Below are 22373 nucleotides of genomic sequence, written 5' to 3' on the forward strand. Positions count from 1 at the left end.
CTCTTTTGAATTGCCCAACATGCGGTTGGAGAATCCCGATATTCATGCCGAACTACCCTCTCCAATAACTCATATGGCACTTCAGTGCCAATTGGGCCGAGCGATATCTAAAATACCTGGGGTGGCGGCTGGAATTTTGTCTCCAGCCCACGCAGACATTATCCAGCAGGAAACTGAGAAGTGGTTTGCCTCCTTTCCTCCTGCTTATAGAATTACAGATCCAGACTTGCAGTGGGAAAAGGAATACCGCTACGTGGCTCTGCAGCGCTGCCAACTGCACGTTGTAGGGTATATGACAATGCTTTGTCCTTTGAAACCGTATCTGACGAGGAGTATGGATTCAAACATGTCAAATACTGAAAGGAGTCTTCGAGAAAGAGCTGTCGACCGCTCTCTGAAACTAATGGATGCTTCACGTCGACTTTTTGAATGCATATTCCCCGCTACCGCAGATTTCCATTTCGCCATTTTCCTGATTTTTGATACAGCAGCCTTTCTGTGCTCTGCCATCATTCATGACAATAACCGCAGCCTTCCTCAGCGAGGTAAGGTTGTCGAGGCTATTGGATTAGGCGTGGGCATGATGGAACGGCTCCGTCAACTTACAAAAAACGGTGCAATATGCTACGCGATCCTCAGCAAACTAGTGGCTAACCTCTCATTATCTTCGGAAGAAAGAATAGCTTTCCAGTCTTCGTTCCCTGGGGATTCAGGTATACGACCGGAGTCTTCTGAGGCTCAGAATTACTGGGGTATATCTTCGCCTGGCAATATCTCTACGTCAAATGCAGTCTCATCTCTGGAGACGTTCCCGACCGGAACAGACACGCCTTCATTACTGAACTTACCTGTCACAGAAATGGAACAATTTCAGACCACAGACTTGAGTGATCTTGCGAACATGGATGTCGGCGAGTTGGGTCAAATATGGGACTGGGGGACCCTCGATCTGAACCTGTGATCCTCACCGGTGGTTACATAAATGCAAAATTTCCTGGAATTTGTGCATTTATAGCGACTGTCTACTGAAAATAGATCTCTGGAACCGAGAAGAAGGGACGGAATGCAGTTCAAACAAGCCGTGGCTTTGGATTATGCTTTTGGCAAGGAGGCTGCTCGACCGTCAACTTACAGCGGGCCTTAGGGCTTCGGCCTGGAAGCCCTAGTTTCCCCTTTTGTGATGACGTCATAGGGTCCGAACGCCTCGACCCTTGGGTTCTGAGCTGCGTTTTTGTGCTTCGTATTTGCGATAAGAACATTAAATCCCATGGATCAGTTGAGAAAAGGACTTCGGTGCAATAGATGGACATTTATACAGAACTTATTGGCCAGCAAAAAGAAGTATGCTACGGATTTACTGGGGTGGTCGCAAGATTGAAGCCGTTTTCGGGGTCGACATCCTACATTGTAATCAGACTGCATGAGCGCCGGGCTTAAAACGGAGTTTCGACATAAACTAGAGTGTGAGGGCTATTAAATCCATTTATCTCCAGGGATCGGTCGGAGGTAAGGGGTCCTGCAGAATGGATCGCCACCTCCGCTGAATGCGTCTCCGATATGCTTCGGGAAGCTTGCGCATTTTCGGAGTTTCGAATTCAAACCTCAACTATATAAACACGACACACCTTGAACAATCTTGACGACATGCAGAGTATTGAACTTGACTTGAAAAATAAACTACCTATTTGACTGTCCTTTTTAATGATCATCATGCCTCGTCGCGTCGAATTCCCCAGCAAAGGCATTACCGTCGTCGGTGAACTATATCTTCCAGCCGACTCCGCGCCGGATCGCAAGCATGCCGCCATTGTCGTTGCCCACCCCATGGGAGGAGTCAAGGAGCAAACTGCTGGTCTGCACGCCAAGCTCCTGGCAGAAAATGGTTTCATCGCTCTAGCCTTTGACGCCGCGTATCAGGGAGAGAGCGGAGGAGAGCCGCGAGGCCTGGAGGACCCTTTCCAGAGAGCTGAAGATGTCAGAAGCGCCGTGACATACCTGTCTACCCTTGAGGAAGTCGACCCTGAGCGCATTGGAGCGCTCGGGATCTGCGCATCTGGCGGCTATGTACCCTTCGCCGCGCAGACCGATGTGCGCATCAAAGCCGTTGCCACGCTAAGTGCGGCGGACGTCGGCAGCCTGTTCCGCGAAGGAATGAAGAATACCGCCATGGTGATCGACCGGGCAGCACTGTTCAAGACCTTGCAGGAGGCTGGCAAGGCCCGGATCGCAGAGGCCAGGGGGGAGCCTGTTTCCATGCAACCACTCCTCCCCGACAGCCCCGAGGGGCTTCCAGACACTGTTCCCACGCTCTTCAGGGAAGGAAGCGAGTATTATCGCACTCCGCGAGCCCAGCACTGCAGATCGACCAACCGTTTCCCCGTTCGAAGCATGGATCTCATCATGAATTATTCGTCGTACGCCTTCAACGACCTGATCTCACCGCGTCCGTTGCTCATGATTGCTGGGTCTGAGGCGGATACCCTTTACTTCAGCGAGGAGGCAATCGCGCGCGCCAAGGAGCCGAAGGAGCTTTATGTGGTCAAGGGGCAGACTCATATTTCGCTGTATGATCATGTGGATGGACATCTTCCGAAGCTGGTTGACTTCTTCGCGAAGTCGTTGTCTCAGTAAATAGGAAGGTCCATCCGCATTCTCTGTACATACGATGATTAAGTGATGAGGACGTCGCTTGTATTGTTTAATTTGCATGTCAGGATGAACGACATGAATCACATTCTTCACAGCACCTTGCTGGGGATTTTCTAGAAGATATTAAACACTTCCCATCTGAAAATTTAGCCTTAAATAGATGTTCAGTGAAGTAGCTCGGAAGAAAGAATATGATGAAAGAAATACATTCACTGAGTAAGAGAAAGAAAGGCTGTATATGATCTCATTGACGATCATTTTCGATATCGAATTCACGGGTACTCACATCCTAGTTGTACGGTAAAAAGGTAAATATATCCATAATGTGACTGCAAGTAATCAGTTTTCAGAACTTCTGGTATACATCTTAAAATAATACTAGCATGAAAAGTACACTTGCATCACATCGTAGATCGTGAGGTCCACCGGTCAACCTTGGTTACGATTTCCTATTTCGGCTTGGAGCGGGCGTCCCGCTCGATTATCGATAAGCGTTCGCGACATCGACGCGATTCAGCGAAACCACCTCAACGACTACGAAGAACAAGACGCTCAACGTCCGACCATGGCCAGCCAAGAGGAGGCCCCCTTGCCTCTTTATCGTCCAGCCAAGCTTCTCCCATTCGAACTACGACAGCACTGTGGGATCTACTTCGAAGAGAAGCTCTGTTCGTTCGACCTCCCGCGCCGCGCGGTTGACAGCTACAAAAAGCTAACAAGACCCATTCATTGCCTACAGATAACCATGCTCTGAGCCTCCTGCTGGATATACTGACCTCTGGCACCGTCGCATCGACTCCGGCATTTGTGCCATCGCCGCAGCACCTCGCGCTCGCGGCGACCTTCGTCGTCCATCCCTCCACCACCACGCGCGCCAAAACCAAGCAAGAGAAGGAGGCCGCGAACGCGGCGCTGCAGCTCCTGCGACTCACGAATACGTTGGTGGGCCCGATAGCTGCGAAATTCGACGTGGCTTTCTCCTTCACGCATTTCGACTCGTCCCGACATGGCGGACGGCGTCGCGGTGCAGACGATGGCGGGATATCGAGGAAGGTGCTCGACGAGACGGAGCCGCTGAATCTTGATCTGGGGATGTCGGGATCTCTGTGGTCCCGAGCGGAGGATTTTTGGCATGCCGTTGGGTGGGCATTCAACTGCTCGGTGCTCTACCCGAGGCGTTGGGAGAGGTGGCAGCTCTGGCTGCAGTTCATGTGCGAGGTCCTGGAGGACGATTGGAATGAGAGAGTGAGGCGGCTCGAGAAGATGGAGGAGAATGGGAGGAATGGATCACAGCCCGCGACTCCAAGCAAGAAGCAGCGTGACCGCGACCGACTGCTCACCGAGAGCTTGATCTTCAAGTACCTGACGATCGACGCTGCGGGCTACGGGCGAAACCGCAGGATCATGAGAGCCATATTCGCGGACGGGAGCTCGACCTCCGTGAACGAGTTCCGGGAGGTATTCAAGAATGAGCTGAAGGAGCTGAAGCGGGATGATGACAAGCCGAAGAAGCGGGAAGTGGATGTCAACATCGACGAAGACGAGTACGGGGACTACCTGTCCAAGGACAAGGAAGATGAAGATGAGTCGGAAGAAGCAGACACTTCGAAGACACAGACACGGACACGGGCAAAGCGGCCCAGGAGAGGTGCCGGACCGTCACCATCATCATCGTCAAAGTCAGGTTCCAAAGACGTTGCGACAGACTCCTCTCTCGACTCGTCAGATACGATCTACGCGAACGGCGGCGTCGCCTGTCTCGGTGGCTTCCAGTCTCTGGCCCTCCGCCAGCGCCTCCTCCAGCTTCTATCGACAGTGTCGCAGCGTCTCCCCAAGGCTTTCATGCCCCTCGAAGAACTGTACCACCTCTTTGTCGAGAATATCCGTCACCTCCCCCTCCCAGTCTTCCAGGCCTTCGTCTCCCCATCAGTCCTCCCTCACTTCTCCTCCGAAGCGCAGACTACCCTCTGCGAGCTGCTCCTGTTCCGCATGCGCGAGAGCGCTGCGCCCGATACCGACGAGAACTACCTGAGCCAGACGAAACTGGAGGAATGCTTCCTCCCCTACGCGGCGAGCACCGCCAGCGTGGTCGACAACGCCAAGGTGTCGATCCTGCTCGAGTCGCTGCTCACCCTCCTGGCGGAGAGCGACATGCTGCGCATCACGCCGGAGCTGAAGCAGGCCGTCACGAATGGCATCCTGGCCCGGAACGATAAGGCGCAGGTCGAGGTCCGGCGGAGCCAGAGTAGCCGGAAGGTCGAGGACATCGAGTGGTGCTGGTTGATTGAGAGTGGGCAACGGTTGATGTACCTGGTCGAGGATATCTTGCCGCTGCAGGTGCAGGAATAAGATGAAAGAGACCGTCGGCAGAATGTTCAATTCTGGACACAAACCGGATACGATTCTCTACGGCCGTTGCTGTATTCGGTGCTTCTCCTCAGCACTCCACCAAGGCCGAGTCCTAGCTACTTGGTGAGACCCGTCTTGAGCGGGCCCTAACTCTACTGCTATCGAACGTGACCAGCTAGGATAAATCTGCCTCTATATATCCTGTTAGCCAAACTACGACTGACGGGATAACATCATCAACAACGACCACCATCTCAGTCCGCTATTATCCCACAGACTGCCCAAGTCTGGATTATTGGAGGACGGTCTTGGACTTCGAGAGGATCGGTCTCGCGTATCTCATTTTAGTGAGATATATGAGATAGCTCAGACAGCCGCATTGATAAAAAAACTTGGAACCCGAATGTTGGAATCGATGCAGCTCCTGGGTCTTCTTAATTCACATACCTACCCATCGCACAAGCGCGGGCTTATGTTCTAGTGTCATTATGAGGAAGGCCAGAAAGACCTACCTCATCAGCCATGAAGATACCAACCAAGACCCTCTATCTGTATAGAGAGAAGTAACCGGCTTTTCTCTCTTTGATAATTTATGAATGAATAGGTAGATACCTACGGAACATGTACATGCACATAACATACCATACTTAAATTAGCAGCGAATAACTCATCTAATAATTTCTTTCCTTTCTATTTTTTTCCCTCTTCTCTTTTACCATAAATATCAATTAAAAAAGAGACAAAATCTATATGTGAAACAGAACAAAACTACAACATGTTAAGATGTAAAAACAAAGCCCATCATCCAGTCAGTGCAGCAGCAAAAGCGAAAGCAAAGCAAAAAGGAAAAAACTGGAAAGGGCAAAAAGAAAAAAAGAGATTGAGAGATTGATAGCGACTCGAAGAAGGAGAAAAGAAAAGAAGAACGGAACAGAATGAGGGAAAGTGGCAAGTGTCGCTAATGGGGGGATCATTGAAGCAGAATGGGGAATTAAGTCAAAATAAACGGGTAGAGAAAAGAGCAAGTAGGATTCGGTTTTTTTTCTTCCCTGTCCAATCTCACTCATGGGGAGGGGGAATAACGCAGGTAAACGGATAGAAAAAAACAAAGTACTTGGTATATCAACATCACAGCACTCATCCATTCACTTTCATTTATGGAAATGGCCTAGGACCGATGATCTGCCGCCTCGCTCCCCCGACTCCCAAGCCGGGTCCTCCGCGATTCTGGTTATCACCACCCATGTAACCGTACTGGTGGACGTCCCAGGCCCCCTCCCCGGGACCGACGCCGATATTCTCCTTGAGCCCCTTCTTCGCGGCCTCCTGGGTCTGCCTCTGGCTCTCCTCCCACTCGTGCTGGCGCTCACGCTCGCGCTCCATCTCCCGCTCCAGCAGGGACTTGGAGGCCCAGCCACCGGCACGTGTCTTCTGCTGCGCGGCGATCCGGCGGCTGTTTTCGGCGTCGATCTCCGCGGTTGAGGAGTAGTCCTCTGGTCGGTGGGTTGCGGGCTTGGGGGCCTCCGGGGCGGGGTTCGAGGCGAGAAAACGGTCGGTGCGGTTCTCACGCTGCTTGTTTGATGCTGCGTAGACGACTGGGTCGGGGAGAGGACGTGGTGATGTGACTGGTTTGGGACTTGCCATCACCTTTGGAGATGTTGGGTCTGGGAGAGGACGGGGAGACGTGACGGGTTTCGGGCTGCGAGCCTGCGGAGATGTTGGATCTGGAAGAGGACGTGGAGGAGTGGCAGGTTTGGGGCTGGCGTGTGGATCAGGCAGAGGACGACGGGGCTTCGGAGGTGGGCTGGTTGAAGTTGTCTCCTGATGGTTCTGCCATTCTTTGCGGAGGAGTTTGCGCTCTTCTTCCAGTGAGGATAGGTCGTAGCTGGGCTGCACCGGCCGCTGACGACTGCGGCTCCGTGAACGCTCTCTGGGAGCTTCTTTCTCCCGAAGGGCCTGTCGTTCATGCTCATACTGGCGTTCACGTTCCTTTGCCTGCTCGAGTTCGCGTTCCAGCTCCTTGATACGCTGACTCTCCGCGGACTGTTGGCTAGCCTTGTATTGACTGAGGAACTGACCGTTGAGGCGGGCATCACTGGTGCCTCGTTTCCGCTGCCTCTCCTTTTCAAAGCGTTCCTCCGCTTCCTTCTCCTCCTGGAGACGGCGCTTCTCTTCTTCTTCCCATCCGCGCTGCTCCTCGTCCCATCGTTTCTTTTCCTCCTCGACGTCACGAAGCTCCTTCTCTCTCAGACGCGCCGTCTCTTCGTTCCATCGACGTTCTTCCTCGGCCTTGGCACGCTCCTCTTCCTCTTCCCGCTCGCGTTGCCGCCTGCGCTCGGCCTCTTCTGCCTCCAGACGCTTTCGTTCCTGTTCCTCGCGCCTACGTCTCTCCTTCTCTGCCAGGGATGGCACTGCTGGCAGAGGGGTGGTGATCTGTCGACGGGCACCAAAAGTGACTCCCTGGTTCCCCTGACTTGCACCGCCCATGTATCCATACTGGTGGATGTTCCATGCTGGTGCTGTGACTTTCTCGTCCGACGGCTTGCTCCAGCTGCTGACCTTCGGGGAGGTAGGGGACTTTGGCTTCGGGCTTGTGCCGCCGGAGACGTGGGCTGCAGGACTGAGGGTGCGAGAGGTAGAGTCGCTGACGTTGCTGGCGCCTCGTCCCCGCCCGGTCACTTGAGGACTCAGGCCACCAGATTTGTCCTTAACGCCGCCTATTGTGTGAGGGAACTTGGCCGGCTGGAGAGCATTTGCCCTCCGGCTGAAAGCCGCCAGACACTGTAGGACCTGTGCGGGGTCCTTGGATTCGTAGAGATCGACCGTCAGGAAGACATCGTGGGGCGGGAGACTCAGCGGCTGCATCTGGCATGCGCGGAGGAAATGTGAGATATTCTCCATCTGTACAAAGGGCATCGATGATTGCTTGAACTTGACGCCGGGCGAAACCGCTAGGTTTACTAGTCTGGAAACCCGAGGGTTCAGTCAGTCAGTAAAAACGGCACTGAATATAGATCAAGCGGGCTGCAGATCCCCATCGTACTTGCAGAGAGCGACGCCATCTTTAAGCGCAGCTATCAGATCGCCAGCCGGCAGCTTCTCGTTGAGCACTTCCTCGATCCACTCGCGGACTTCGTTGGCAGCCTGCGGGGTATACTTGGACAGGCGCATGTTGCGCAGGTCCTTATCCAACGACGTGACCGACGCCATCGTTGCTCGCCAACCAGCTTCGAGAATAGTGTGCAGGGGTAGATATAGATCTAGCAGGAGATTCGACGGGCGTTCCCAATAATAGCAGAGACGTGGCGTTGGGCTCCGAAGGGTCGCATGGACAAGTAAGTAACCAGTATGTACGGAGTATGCAGGCTGAGCGTCAGCAAGGAGCGGCCGATCTGCCCCGGAGAACCAGGGGGGCAGAACAGAAGGGAGAGACTGTGATATGCGAATGGCCCGTAGACACCGGCACCGACAGCAGGACGAAGGTGAATAAAAAGGAAAAACTCGGGAATGCTGCGCTCAGGGGGAAAGGTTTACTTTGCGATAGTTTGTCCGCTTTGTCGCTCCACTGATGACGTCCGCCGAAAAGGCCCAGCCCGACTCCGCGCCGAGGCCCGCTATCGAACCTCTGCTTGACGTACTCTGTATCCACTCGCGCGTTCCTGAGATCCACGGCCCCGTCTGCTTGGAAACTTCTTGGAGATGAGTCCGGTCAACAGTCTGTGGTTCAAGTGGAAGAGTCTTCGACTGCCGTGGCGAAGATCCTTCTTGGTCGGTATGCGCAGAGACCACAACTTCGTGATGAAGAACCGGGGAGAAAGACACGGTCCCTAACATTGTTTTTACAGGCGCTGATCTCGCTGGAAATACATACTGGGAGTTTAAAGATGCCCTGAACAGCGGGCGCATGCGGCGGATCGTAAAATACAACCCCAGGACTCACTACGCAGACGTCAAGATCACCCGTGAGTTCATGACCCCGCGCCCCCTTTTCATGGTCATTATTGCCATGTGTTATTGATATTACTGCGGGGTACTACTCAGAGCTAACGAGGAGCAACGGGATTACAGCACAGTGGCACCAATGGCTCCGCTACGTCCGTCATGAACCACCTTCTATTGAAGAACAGCAGCAAGATATTCTGCGCCAGCAGCAGCTCAAACAACTGGCACGATTGGCAGACGAGCGATGGGCCAGCAAGCCATCATACCTTGACAAACCCCCAACCCAGCAGCAGCCCGGACCAGCGACACGGGCCAGCGACCTCAGGACTCGTCCTGGAGTCGCGCAAGAACAACAAGATCAGGCCGGTGTGAGAAATGCTGTTGGCAACCAAAAAGGTAGCGGCACGACAACGACCGTCAAGAATCCATGGGCCAGGGAGACGGGAGCACCAAGTGAGAACTGGCAGCCGGAATCATGGACACCAACCGCCTCTCAGCGATAGATCCGAACCCCCGATGCAAAGAGACCGATGTCAGGGGTTTCTGGTCTGGTCTTTGCGCGACCCATAACGATCGAAGATTATGTGATGTTTGGATTTTGCCACGTCGGTCGGTACCCTATCTCGGGCAAACTGCCAACGCCGAACCGGCACGCCGTGACCCGATTTTATCCTTATGCCTTGACATGAAGCGAAACTTTTGTATCCGTACGTTGAGCGCGAGATCTGCTTGGCGGCAGGAGTTGATGGTTATGCTACTTTGGCGGTTGAAAGGGGAAAATACGACTGAAGGCTGGAACTATTCATACCGCTTGCCTTCCCTTGCTGCGGACAATAATAGCGACGGGACCATCGTCCGTTGCAGCTGCAGCTCTTCACCCTACTTACACCAGTTCCACATACAACGTCACATTACGACCTCTCTTTCCTGCCAGACACGGATGTCCTTCATTACGAGACACGAAGACGACCTCCCATTCCCTACGAACCATCCATCTTCACAGATAACTATCATCGGATCTCCTCTCTGTATAAAATGCGGTGAAGCGGGCCAGTCCGAATTCGAGGACCCTCCTCCGTCTGTACAGTACAAGTATGTACATGCATCAACCACTCATTTGCGTGATGTATTATTCTAGGTAGATATTTACACGATATAATTCAATACATACGAAGTCTAAGGGAATCAAATCAATCTGGATTCGGATACTACTCACCACGATATTGGAACGTGAAACTAGTAAAACTAATGGATTTGAAGACTTCAATTCCATGCACAATAGTTATATATGAATAAATGGACAATAGCATTACGAACCTCAGAACTACTTTTTTCTGTTCTTTTCTAGTAGGCAGTATGTAGGTATGAATAATTGCATAAACCGGGCAGATATCCTATGCTAATCTAATAGCTTTTATGGTCCCGTACCGATTCGTTCCTAACGCCCGATTTTGATAGTCCCCTTTGGTGGATGCGCATAGCTCCCTGATATAAGAGGGCGACTGGCCGACTGACTAACTGTGATATTCATATTTTCCCTGTTCCCTTTTCTTTTCGCCTCTCGCACACGCCGGCGTGGTGAGGCAATTCATTTTTTTTTGCTTTCTCACCTCTTGTCTTTTTTTATATGTGAGAGCAATCCCATTTGCTACTCTTGCTATTATTGCAATATGTAGTAGCGTCGTCACGATATCCCGACCGTGACCCGTAATGGTAAACCAGATTTTAGTAGTTACCAAGCCCCTTTAGTTCCGTTTCCTTTTTTTTCCCAATCCTGTTGTGCACCATTTTTTCCCCCATGAGATAGATTACCTTAGTCGTGAGTGTAGATGCTCCGGTTCTCAAGAGCGTAAGCGACTCCACCAGCGAAGAAGCTAAGCTCGTCCTCGCCGACCTCTACATTCCACTTGGCGAGTCGTTCAGAAAGTAGATCCTCGATCCTTTTTAGTAGCTTCTTCGTGTGCGACTCAACTGTCTCGGGAGAAGATTCAAGCTGCTCCATAGCCGCCTTTCTCTCGCTGAGACGGACGAGCTCTTCAAACTCATCGCGTTCGACAAGATTGCGGAAGATTCCGATGACGTGGTTGAGGACATGGTCGAGATATGCACCATAGACCGTTTCTGATTCGAAGAATGGATACTGCGCACGGCCAAGTCTGATTTCGTTGGCGCGAGTGCGAAGGTGTGGCTTGTACTTGTTCTCCGGGACCCCGTTGATTCCATTCATGTAGGCAATGAACAGTTGTTTGTCGAGCTCGACGTCATCACGCGTATGTTCTTCCGGACCGTCCATAATATCACTATCAGCACTGCCGTCGTCATCTTCACTGCAGCTTTCGTGAGCGCTGCCATCGTTGGATTCGTTGTCCATAGCTTTCTGGAGAATCCTAAGGTTGCCAGAAGCGCGAGCAAGTTCCATCATCTCATGGACAGTCATCTCGGAAGTAGAGTGATCATGTTCGTCGTAAAAGTCAGGCGCATCGATATAGCGGACTTCAGAGTTGAACCGGACAGACGACTCAAAGGTGATGAATGAATCATCGAAGTCGAACTCATCGCCTTCACCATGAGACTCAGTCATTACATCAGATGTCATGTATTCAAACGATGCATCAGAAGCATCGTCATCGTCATCATCATCGAATAGATCTTCTGGAATACTCTATCAGTTTATTGTCACAGGGTGCCAGACCGGACGGCAGAAACACTTACCTCCGTCGAAGTCTTGAGAAGCAGAGAAGTCGCAGTCTGAAGAAGCGTCGTATCGAGACTCTGAACCATCAGACTCGTAACCGGATTCAGACTCAGTGTCTTCTGCCTCGAGCTCTGTGCACGGCTTTTTCAAGATCGATTTGAGAACTGGAACCGGAGCAAGCGATAGTTCAGTAGCCGATACAGGCGACAGGTCTGGTGTGGCTGCAGCCGTGGCAACAGCTGATGGGGCAGGGGTCTCATCAGAGGCGTAGCAGCTGTCTCGCGAAACCGAAAGTTCCAGTTTGGAAAGGACGGTGGAGAGAGTGCCCCAGCTGTCCTCGCGGTTCTGTGGTCCCTCCATCTTTTTCAACGCAAACGGGAACCAAGAATCAGGCAGAAGAAGAGCCGAGAAAGTGGATCTGAGGAAGTTTATGTATTTTGTAAACAACGTGAGGATCTGTACCATCTCTTTGGATGGTGGGTTTTTGCGGGTTTAGAAGGAATGATGTCGAGGTTAGCACCCCTCACCCTGCAACACCAAGAGTCGTGGGTAATTCGATGGCTGGTAGAATCGAATAAGAATAGGCAGCTGTGTTCTAATTCAAAGTTCGGTGCTGCGCTGACTGGTAATTCCGTCGAGAGTGAATGGCTCGGGTGGCCTCCAGCAGAAAGGACGGAGTCCATCATGATGAGGCACGACTGAAGCACATCGGAAAACTCAGGACAGAACGACCGGAAAGACCCCGGCCAGAACGATATTCAGAGACATGGTACAGAACAGCAACCAGCACTTTTTCTTGTTTTAGATATTCCATTCGAGGAGCAGACTAGGCCGCCGTTGTAGCATGGGCGCAGAGGAGGTCGGTTATATTTGCTGCTGATGGAGTGTTTCAAGCCGCAGGTTTGCCCTGTCCCCTGAAAATGGTCTTTCGTTTCTTCTTCTTATACAACCCATATGACTTCCACGTCCCTTTGGATCTGATCACGACACCGAGGAAGGTCGTAAGGGCGTCCAGTTATTTTCGCTGGCCGGAGGCTGCGACGCGTTTGCTGTGCAGCAAGAGAGGGTCTTCGTACTTTTAGGTAGACTGGAAATAGAGACCCTCAGACGTGATTTTTCTTGTCAAGTTGGCGACGGCTCGAAGAGTGGGATGAATTCACTGTCCGAACCTCAGATCCCCGCACGAAACTGGACGAGGCAGCGGGGCGGGTCTGACGGGCAAGGCAAAAGAACCTAGAACAGACTCGGTTCCTCCAGAAGAAGGATCTCGGATACGGGACTTCCGAGAGTGTCGTGCAGTAGTAGTCGATGATATGAGAATACCTAATAATAGGTTGGAGAGAAGGTGATCTTCAGGATTGTCATCGATGCCCGCCCCGTGACTCCTTTGAGCGCTCCCGGAGCGGCGGCTCTCGCTCCGATCCGGCGCCGGCCCAGCGTGAGATCATCCTGACTAAGCCGTTTTGGGGCTTGTCGGCTTGGCATGCGGCCTTCGCCGGAAGACGAGAATCTTCCAGGCCGACGGACTACGGACAACCTCGATTGTTGCTGCATCTCTGTTTACATATTTCCTGTGTTGACTAGGTCTGATTGTATGATGGGCTCTGTACCATCTTTCCGTGCATCTTTACTGAGCGCTTATCTCCACTAAGCAGAAGCATCGGTCGCTGGTGTTGCTGGGTCTGCTGAATGACCCTCCGGAGATGGCACTGAGAGAGCATAATCAAAGATGAAGCTGAATGGGCGAGAACGAGATGAGGCTTCGATCTGCAGACCAAAGTATCTTCCAAGGTTGATATTGATTGATGTCTTATCACAGTATCTTGTGCCTGCACTGCCTCTGGGCTCTCTACTTCTTGTCCCTCCAGCCAGCTACCGGCCATTGGTCTCTGCTGACATCTCTCAGTTGGTTCTAAATTGAGACGACTGCTTATCTTTCTCGATGAGGCCGCAAAGCCGGCGCAGACCCGGCAAAATGATCTGCCAGACTTCATATTACTTTTTGGCTGTGCAGAGACGACCTCTTTGACCATTTTGATGAATGGAACCGTTTCTAATAATGGATTGTGGCAGAGAGATGCATGAACCCCGCCAGGGCATGCTGCCCCGCAGCTTCTGGACCCTGATTTAAGCGCTGTCCGTGAACAAAGAATTCCCGGCATTGTTGGCCATTGCATCTCCTGGTTTATCGCTCTGGCCAATCACACATGGTTATCCGGACAAAGGAAGAGTCATTGCTGTTGTCTTCAACACTAACCCTTGAAAGGACGAAGAAAGTGAATGGCTTTCGCAGCCGCTAGATTTCAACTTGACGGGATTGGATTATTTCATTCAATTTGAGCGTTCCAAAAGTCCGGGTCAATGCTCGACGCAATGACCATCTAAATGCTGAGCGACTTCCTCAACATCAAGAAAGAAGTTGGCGTTTCAGAACAGGCTAATGGTACCCTGCAGGTCCTTTTTTACCATGCGTTTCAGGGCACAGAGAAGTGCAAGCCGCCGAAGAAAGCTTGATGGGTTTCTATTTTTGCACTATTATCAGATACCTGGTTATTCAAGCATTGCTGGAGTGGGCGTAGGAATTCCACCCAACCTCGCATTCCGATATCCATTCCAGCGACCTTGTCGACGTCCGTGCACTACGGTATCTTACCACCACTGTGCGCCTCCAATAATTAGTCTCGTGTCAGGTCTAGACAAACTGCCGTTCGTTATTGGAGAGATCCGCAAGGTCGCTAATTAACCTTGTTTGGTTGATCAACCAGGTGTTTTTGGAGATCGACTTATGACGCTTACACTTCCGGTGGATCCTCAACTCGCAAAGGCCTGGCTTTCCATTGCACGATTTCCAGCCTTCCTTGGCCCATTGTGCTCTTTGTCAGATTTCGTGGTCTTTAGGATCATGAGTTTTTCTTCTGAAACGGCTAATTACTCCGTTTCCTTCTTCTGCTGCCCTCTGGCTCTATGATTTCGACTGGTTCTGGTTTAGTGGGGTGTTACATTCCTCCCCGTGGCCGACGGATGTCAGGAATGTTAAGCCACCTAGATTTCCAGCTGTTCACCTGGCTGTGCCATAGAGGTCTCCCACATCATTGGATCTTGGATGGCTTAGCCGGCTGTCAGTTCTAGCCCTTCCCCTGCTGCACATTCCGTCCCATCTTTAGAGCAAGAGGAATGTTATACGCAAGTCCGGAGGCTGGGGGAGCCTTCGTCTTCGATATTCAAATAGGACCATCCGTCTGTTTGTTTGCTTTGCTTTCTTTGCATGTATCGTCGCAGTTGTCAAACGATCAAACCGTCTCAAACAGTCGCTACAGTTCGCTTCCAACTTGATTACACCCATTGACGGTGACCGGGAGGTCTCGGTACTCCATTCATTGGACAGCGAAGTCTCCGGCCTCTCAGCGAGTCTACTGCTCTCCGCCGACGCTCGCCAATCATAGCGGCTCTCGACAGGTCCTTAAGCAGTACCAGCGACTTCATCGATGCAAACGGAAGACAAAGCCATCGAGATGTTCGCGCAGCCGTTCGATCATTCATTTAACGATTTATTCAATCAATACGTCAACATGGACTCTAATGGTGACGGCAACAAAGAAGCGTCATTTTCGGGTGACATCGACCAACTGTTCCCCCCAGGCTCGTTATCAAGTGACTGTGGCGACCTGTCGCCTATTGGCTCTTCAACAAGACACCACCCTCAGTCACCACAGCCCTGGCGCAAAGGGCTTTGGTCCCTGCAGCAAGACGCAGCCTCATGCGCAGAGCAACGGCCTGTCTTTCATGAAACTATTCACCCTTCTGCCATATCGGATCTCAGCCTCAATCTCGAAGCGTCATCCCGACCTGGAGAGGCCCTCGCTCTGTTCTCCTCATCTCCATCTACACCCCCGGCCACACCAAGCCGCAAAGCTTCCGCTTCAAACAGCGCTATATTAACCCCGAAATCCATCCGTCGTCGTGAGCCGAATGATCGTCGTGCATTGTTGAGAAAGCAGAGCTTCTCTCCCAGCCTGATGCGCTCTACGCATCTCCAAACGGGTAAAATGACATACCCGGAGGCTTGGGCTCAGCGGTTTCAGAACTTCAACAACCTCCGTGGCTCGGAGGAGCATGTTCCTCTGTCGCCCCCGCCGTCAGACATTCTCGTTCAGCATGAGACTATGCACAACAACAACCTCGCACAAATGAAAGTTTCAACTAGCGGCCCGTCCGCCGATGCGATACTGAGGGAATCTGCCGAGATGCCAACACATTACGATTCAAACTTGTTCCTTCATCAATCACCTTCTGTCAGCATGCCATCGCCGTCGGCAAACACCCTCGCAAGGCAAAGATATCTAGGTCACCCGAACTCCGCAGCATTGACGACGACGAGTTCCCCGTCAGCAGATGACTTCTTCCACTCCCCACATTCCTCGGAGTCGCAACCGATGCCTTCATGGCATAGCGATGCTCTTGGCACTCCCGCTCTTCCTTTCACCCCTGATATCCACAGCCACGATGCCCAGTCGTGGTGGTCTCCCATGCCTTCTCGGGTACCTCAGAGCCAAGGGCAATCTCAGAATCAATCGATGGTGTCGCCTGTTCCTCAGAGGCCGATTCAGAATATAAACCAACAGAATGATTTGCTGCAAGGGGGTCTGATGATCCAGTTTGATCCGTCTTTCAATATGTCATCGGCTGCGGGATCCTCGTTTTCCTCATCGGGGATGCCTTCGACGACTAACCAAGAGAATCGCTCGTACCCTAATATCCCCGCTGCACAGCAGAGATTTTCCAATGATTCCCCCTTTGCGACACTTCACAACGCCCACGTTAGCCACCCATCGCGATCGCCATCTGTCTCTCCTACGAGCACGTCACCGAAGTCAGGAATGGCTGCTCGAAACCCAGCGAATATGAGGGCGAACCAGCGACGTAGTCACTGCCGCAAGCTTTCCTCCCAGTCTTCAAGTGGGCCCAAGCCGGTAAAGGCCCCCGGTGGGTCATCTGGAAGCCCGAAAGGCGCCAACAAGTCAGTCAGTGTGTCGTTCGTAAACTTCACCCCGGAGGACAGTCACAAAATCCTGACGGGTGTGGCGCCTAGCGGCAGCTCGAAGACAAAGGCGAGACGGGAGCAGGAGGCACGAGAGAAGCGGCGGAAACTGAGCGAGGCCGCCCTTATGGCGGTCAGAAAAGCCGGTGGAGACGTGGAGGCCTTGGAGGCCGTGCTATGTTGATTTTTGTGTGGAATTTAGCGAGCGTGTAGTACTGTATTGTGGAATGGAGGCGTCCTTGGGCCAGGCATTTGTTAGGTTTTTTTTGGTGCATGGATTTGGAGGCTGGGCTATATATACACATGTGCATCTACATTTGTTGTATTATTTATCATACATCGATTATAATTAGCGACACAATTTAGAGTTCTTCAGATGGAAATCTATTGTTTCTCGAGTGGAGATGCTTCATGCCGAACTGTTTTAGTAAATCTTTTGTAGCGAACACTCATAAGACTTCCTCAGTGGACCAGGCCGCCACGTTAACCAATCACAAATAATCTCATGCTTGCTTGATCTTGAACATCCTGATCACTGTGAATAGATATTTAAAAGAGATAACTGTGCGCCTAAAGACCTACGTCGCAGCTTGGTTGACATAAGGTGGTGACTCAAACTTGAGTCACAGCACACAGCAAAATCCGTTCGACTTCTAGAGTTTCAATTTCGCGGATTGAACAGCAGAGCAAAATGCTTTCACCGCTCTGATATAACTAAAGGGTTTGACCAGAAATTCTTTTCCGTTATTAGCTTTTTTAACAATGCCAGGTTTACAATACATTGCGCTCGAGCGGGCTCGCTCAACACTGCTCAGACAGGAACTAATACTGCAAACTGAGACGAGAAAGAACAGGAAAAAAAAAGTAATTCTTGAAACATTTTCCCTTCCATTCCATCCCATGCCAGCGCGTCTCAATCCCCAAGCCAGCAAGCAGAAAAACAATTCCATGTATGGACCTCCATAACGACCTTTCCTCCGAAGAGGCTGGACCGGACCTCCAGAGAACAATCAGCCAAATCCTGTAGATCGATATCCAAGTTCTAACCCAATCACCAGAGAGGAATTTGAGCTGACCCGTGACTCCAGACCGAGGGTCCTTGTTCTTGTTCTCCACTCTCTGACGCGTCTCGTCTTGTCTGGCGCCAGCCCTACAGGAAAGAAAGTTTCGTTTTGCCTCCCCTCAGTGCCACGCCACACTTTGCGGGTCGGGTCGATAACTTTATTTAACGTTTGGGGGTCTACCTCGCTGGATCTCTGGATCCTCGTTGCCTGTGCCTGTTCCTGTGGGCTAGTAGCGATGGTGCCGGTGCGGATATCTATTGAGATCTGCTCGTCGTCCATCGTAAATGATACCTAAGGTTAGCAGAGGATAGTCCGATCGGAGGAGGGATATGTGTTGTATATCAAGCTTTTGCCATGAAGTGGATCTGGGTCCAAAGAAGATTATCACGCGGAGCTTATGATAATTTCTCGTCCATGGGATGCAACGCAGTAAAAAGATTGATTTTGCTGGAACTGACATGCCTGAAAGAAAATATTTTGCTATATCAGGACCCTTCTAGCCTTTTTCTGTTACCAGTTATGGAGGGGGAGTGGGAGTTGTGGAATTGAAGCTTTGGTTTGCTCTAGCAGATTGGTTATTACACTAAGACTATGCTATATATTTCTTAGGTCTTATCCTGACCGAGTAGACGCAGAATGTACTCTCTGGCCTCTTAAGAGAAGCAGCTATAGAAACAAATCAGAGAGGTATTATAGTGATTCCATAAAGAAAACTGTCAATCGAGAAAACACCCTGAAAACCAGGGCCACGGTCATTTCAATACCAGAGCTATAATCTAGTCATGGTCTTAAGAACATCCAATTGCCAATATCGACTTCCAGTCAGTGATGTCTGAGTCAAACAGTATAACTATAGGTATTTACTTATGTGAAGGTATGACCGAAAGTCGGATATTCGCCCAACAATCAGTTTTTCTATTTGTCAGTTATTATTTTCTCCTTGAAATAGTAGTCTGTAAGTCTGTCATTACACACTGGCTGTGGTACGTGGGGTCAGAAATAAAATCCCATCCCATCCCATCCCGCCGCGAATTGGAAATTTCCCAAGTTGGGACAAGGACGGGAACAACCTGGCAATGAACCATGAATAACAACAGGTGTAAGAAGCCTGTTTGACAGGCACATTATCTATATAGTATCAAGTACCAGATAATAAGAAACAAGTATACTAACTGGCAATGTTCCGCTGGCCGCACTGGTAGCTGGGTTGGGTTGGGTTGGGAAAATCCCCCAATCACAGGCGGGATAGGACAGGAATTTCCCAAACTTGGGATTCCCGCCCAGTTACCACTAGTACATCAGAGAAAGACGGGCGATTCTAACCTTGCATCTCGAGGGAAAGTCAAAAGCGAACAATTCTGTACAGGGTGCGGTGCAGGAGTAAAGCAAAAATAGTATACTTGAATAAAGTACCGTACAGCTCCCAAGCTGAGCTGAATAAGCCACGCCATGGTTCGAAGCTTGTGCAACGAATCAAGAATAGCAAAGCATGGAGTTAAAAAAGTGAGGTAAGCATGGGGTCGGAAGTTGGACGACAGGTTCAGCTAAGCTAATCGTGCTCTTTCTTTCTTTCTTTCTTTTTTTTGGACGCGTCAATCCTCGTAACATGCCCGCTCTATCTCACTGCTAAAATCATACATATAAGCGCATCTGGTGATCCCCTACCTCTTGCCTTGGACAAGGTGGGGTAGTGCTTCAGCTGCCGATGATGATTATTATTATCATGTCAGATGGTTGACGGATAGGTACATTTATGATACATGTATGCTGCACCGTTGAGAGGAATGTTAGTTGTTAGTCGGCTGCGGAGTGCTTTAGGTAGGTACCTACTAAGTCTATCGAGCAGACCAAACATAGTACAGGCTTAATGCACCTGAGAATTATAGATGAAATCTATGAGTGGAATTGCTGGTTGGTTTTTTTAATCGCTGGCAACATTGGTCAAACAGAGGATTCGTTGCTCCCTGCTTTTTGGGTCTAAACATTTTGCTTCTGGTTTGTGCTTGAAACTTATATATTCGTCTCGAAATAGACCACGTAGGATGGTATCTAGCTGCACGGCCAACAAGAAACACTAAAGCAGTAAGCTTGGAAGAAGGGAATTGTTGCTTTTCTTAATCCAAGTCGCCTATGTCGAGGAATTATCATGTGTATTCCATACAAGCATGCAACCGCATCTTCTAATCTATGTACAGTCCTGTGTTAAGATCCGCCGTATGGGTCGGGAGCAACGTACAGTGTGACTTTATGCTCACGTACTGTATGGTATATAGAATCATGCATCCTACAGCTATGCAGCATACTCGGGCTGAACGCTAGTTGCTTACTGAGCGGTGTTTCCTGCTATCTATGGTGCACTGGTGGGTCCAGGAGAGGCTTGGAAGAAGGAACACAAACAAGCTTGAGCCATCGTAGAACTCCAGCTAGCTACTCACTGTCTATTGTCGGCTTCTCGAGTTTCCAGGCATACATTGCAGTAACAACCAGAGCCGGTTGCTTTGGTGTTGCAGCGGTCTATCGATCGATCTATCTATTTATCTCTCTTTCTCAATCGAGCCTCAAAGTCACATACCTCCTGGCCTTGCGGAGAAGATTCAGCTGAAGGGGGCTATGGAGGAACGTCAGATGTGCAGGTCATGTCGCACGAGGATCTTGATCTCGCTATCAGTATCAGTATCAGTCGAATATTACCACTATAACCTAGCGGGTATGCCAAGAAGCCTATCAGCCTAGTCAGCACACGCCGATCCGGACCCCTCGAAGGCCAAAATCCCTGCCATAAAGGAATTATACTGCCTATACCCATGATCGCATATTTTCCTTTGCTATAACCCTTGCAATACCCCTTTATATTGCATCGATATATCATATTTTTTCGGGACGCCATATTTGGAAGGTCTTCACCCCTAATTCCATGAGATAAATAGTCAGTTGGTTAGGTAGATTCGAATAATCAGAGCTTTCATCATCACACCTTCGGATTACTAGGTTCGCGCGGTCTGACAATCAGTAAGTATCCATCTGCACGTAAATAATCATAACGTCCGACAAGGCGCGGAGTATTATTAACGCGACTTTGTTCGTCGTGTCGTGTTCTTCCATTTTTCCCGTCGCATTGCGGGTTGTTTCTATTCCAAGGCTGTCATGTCAGTTGACAGGTTGTCCACTGCTCCCTCCTGATCTACCTACATCGAACAACAACTCTTTACAGAGTAGTACATGTACACAGTGCTGTATAAGGCCTTTGCACCGTTTACGAAAATACGAAATTCGCGAGTACGAAGTACGGAGTACTGTTACCACTGGTAGATATTAAGATGGTCAGCGACTAAAAACCCCGGCCATGACATAAAAGGAGACGTGATTGGCGTCGGTAGCGCGTTTCGAAAGGCGAGACGAAAGCCTGGTAGAAATGTTCCGACGGACGAGGGGCCGTTTTCGAGCTTTTCTAGGGCTGAAGGGTTCTGAAACGAGCTAACTGCACGCCAGTCGTCGTTCCGTTCGGAGTATTTTCTTTGGCGCGGTGATCGGATCGTCAACGGTCAGAGTTACTATATTAGTACGTCTGCGCTACTGGGGAAAGCTTGGCTTGCAGATAGATGGGCTGTTCTTTTTTGGGGGCCGATTGCATGGGGTAAACATTTTGCAAACATTGGAGAAGGACTTGAACATTTTTGATGGGTACAATAATGGTCGTAACTGAGTGCACGGATACAAAACATAAAAAGACTTGCGTCTACGGAGTACTATGGAGAATTAACCAACCTTCAAACCTCCTCGGGTCCCACAGCATTCCCCGTCATGGAGACGGGAGCGCGGCCAGCGCCCCTGACGTGAGCAAGAGCCAACGGTCTGTGAGTGAGTAGAATTAGGTACCTACCGTTGTCATCCTGGGTACGGAGCAGACCACGGACGGAACAAAACAGCTTGTGTTTCACAGCTGAGTTTCCTCGCTCCCGAACGGTACATACTATTAAGCAGCACCTATTGAGATTTTAACGAGTGACAGCGTCTCACTATGTAGTTATTGAAAGCTCAGTCTATATGGCATCATATGTATAACTTTTTTTTTAAAAAAAATTTCCGAATATAAGTACATTTTAATTTTTTTACTATTTTATGCGTGCTGGGTTCGACCGATGGTAGCTGTACTCCGTAGCGTGCAAGATTGACGGCGGAAGCCCTGGGACTAGGAATCCTGAACCGTTCGAACGTTATATCACCACCAGTATTAAGACTTGTCCAGGAACAAAACGACCACTAAAACTGTGAGGCTCAGCCTCTCAGGGGTGCAAAATACGCTGTACCATGCCATTAGTGGAATATACAGCACTAGGAGTACCTACCCTGGTAGTGTACGTGCCGAGTATGCCGTGCGTTTCTTTGAGAGAAAATCAAGCTGTCAGACTGTTGAAAGTTTCGATCACTGCTTTTCTTAGGATACCGTTCCCCAACTTGTTCAGATCAGGTGTTCTTGTCTTCTAGCGACGTGCGACTTCCACGTGGGAAGGATCAGGGTCTCACGTCGTACTACGGAGTACGGGGTACAAAGAACTTCGCCAATGTTGGAAACCCATGCTGGCGCAATGATTCAATATCGCCCGGTGCGTACGGAATGCTCCATATAGATCATGCA

General features: G+C 50.5%; 8 protein-coding genes across 8 annotated transcripts; 5 read left to right on the forward strand and 3 right to left on the reverse strand.

Moving 5' to 3' along the window:
- Positions 1-19: 19 nt before the first annotated feature.
- VTN00DRAFT_5737 (uncharacterized protein) lies at positions 20-961 on the forward strand (the record flags this gene model as incomplete). Its single annotated transcript, XM_069432300.1, has 2 exons — positions 20-288; positions 364-961. The coding sequence occupies 2 exons, from the start codon at positions 20-22 to the stop codon at positions 959-961; spliced, it is 867 nt and encodes a 288-aa protein (XP_069288174.1).
- Positions 962-1710: 749 nt separating this feature from the next.
- Positions 1711-2631, forward strand: VTN00DRAFT_5738 (uncharacterized protein; the record flags this gene model as incomplete). Its single annotated transcript, XM_069432301.1, has 1 exon — positions 1711-2631. The coding sequence occupies one exon, from the start codon at positions 1711-1713 to the stop codon at positions 2629-2631; it is 921 nt and encodes a 306-aa protein (XP_069288175.1).
- A 583-nt stretch (positions 2632-3214) lies between these two features.
- Positions 3215-4998, forward strand: VTN00DRAFT_5739 (uncharacterized protein; the record flags this gene model as incomplete). Its single annotated transcript, XM_069432302.1, has 2 exons — positions 3215-3317; positions 3389-4998. The coding sequence occupies 2 exons, from the start codon at positions 3215-3217 to the stop codon at positions 4996-4998; spliced, it is 1713 nt and encodes a 570-aa protein (XP_069288176.1).
- A 1155-nt stretch (positions 4999-6153) lies between these two features.
- VTN00DRAFT_5740 (uncharacterized protein) lies at positions 6154-8208 on the reverse strand (the record flags this gene model as incomplete). Its single annotated transcript, XM_069432304.1, has 2 exons — positions 6154-7963; positions 8042-8208. The coding sequence occupies 2 exons, from the start codon at positions 8206-8208 to the stop codon at positions 6154-6156; spliced, it is 1977 nt and encodes a 658-aa protein (XP_069288177.1).
- A 489-nt stretch (positions 8209-8697) lies between these two features.
- VTN00DRAFT_5741 (uncharacterized protein) lies at positions 8698-9443 on the forward strand (the record flags this gene model as incomplete). The annotated part of the gene is made up of 3 exons (XM_069432305.1): positions 8698-8770; positions 8844-8960; positions 9067-9443. 3 exons carry the CDS (start codon positions 8698-8700, stop codon positions 9441-9443), a joined length of 567 nt encoding a protein of 188 aa, XP_069288178.1.
- Positions 9444-10753: 1310 nt separating this feature from the next.
- On the reverse strand, positions 10754-11995 carry VTN00DRAFT_5742 (uncharacterized protein; the record flags this gene model as incomplete). Its single annotated transcript, XM_069432306.1, has 2 exons — positions 10754-11592; positions 11653-11995. 2 exons carry the CDS (start codon positions 11993-11995, stop codon positions 10754-10756), a joined length of 1182 nt encoding a protein of 393 aa, XP_069288179.1.
- Positions 11996-15204: 3209 nt separating this feature from the next.
- On the forward strand, positions 15205-16857 carry VTN00DRAFT_5743 (uncharacterized protein; the record flags this gene model as incomplete). Its single annotated transcript, XM_069432307.1, has 1 exon — positions 15205-16857. The coding sequence occupies one exon, from the start codon at positions 15205-15207 to the stop codon at positions 16855-16857; it is 1653 nt and encodes a 550-aa protein (XP_069288180.1).
- An 826-nt stretch (positions 16858-17683) lies between these two features.
- On the reverse strand, positions 17684-18016 carry VTN00DRAFT_5744 (uncharacterized protein; the record flags this gene model as incomplete). Its single annotated transcript, XM_069432308.1, has 1 exon — positions 17684-18016. One exon carries the CDS (start codon positions 18014-18016, stop codon positions 17684-17686), a length of 333 nt encoding a protein of 110 aa, XP_069288181.1.
- Between the last annotated feature and the right edge of the window lie 4357 nt (positions 18017-22373).

This window comes from Thermoascus crustaceus, assembly GCF_041956765.1.
Source record: "Thermoascus crustaceus strain CBS 181.67 unplaced genomic scaffold VTN00scaffold_3, whole genome shotgun sequence".
Lineage (NCBI taxonomy): Eukaryota > Fungi > Ascomycota > Eurotiomycetes > Eurotiales > Thermoascaceae > Thermoascus > Thermoascus crustaceus.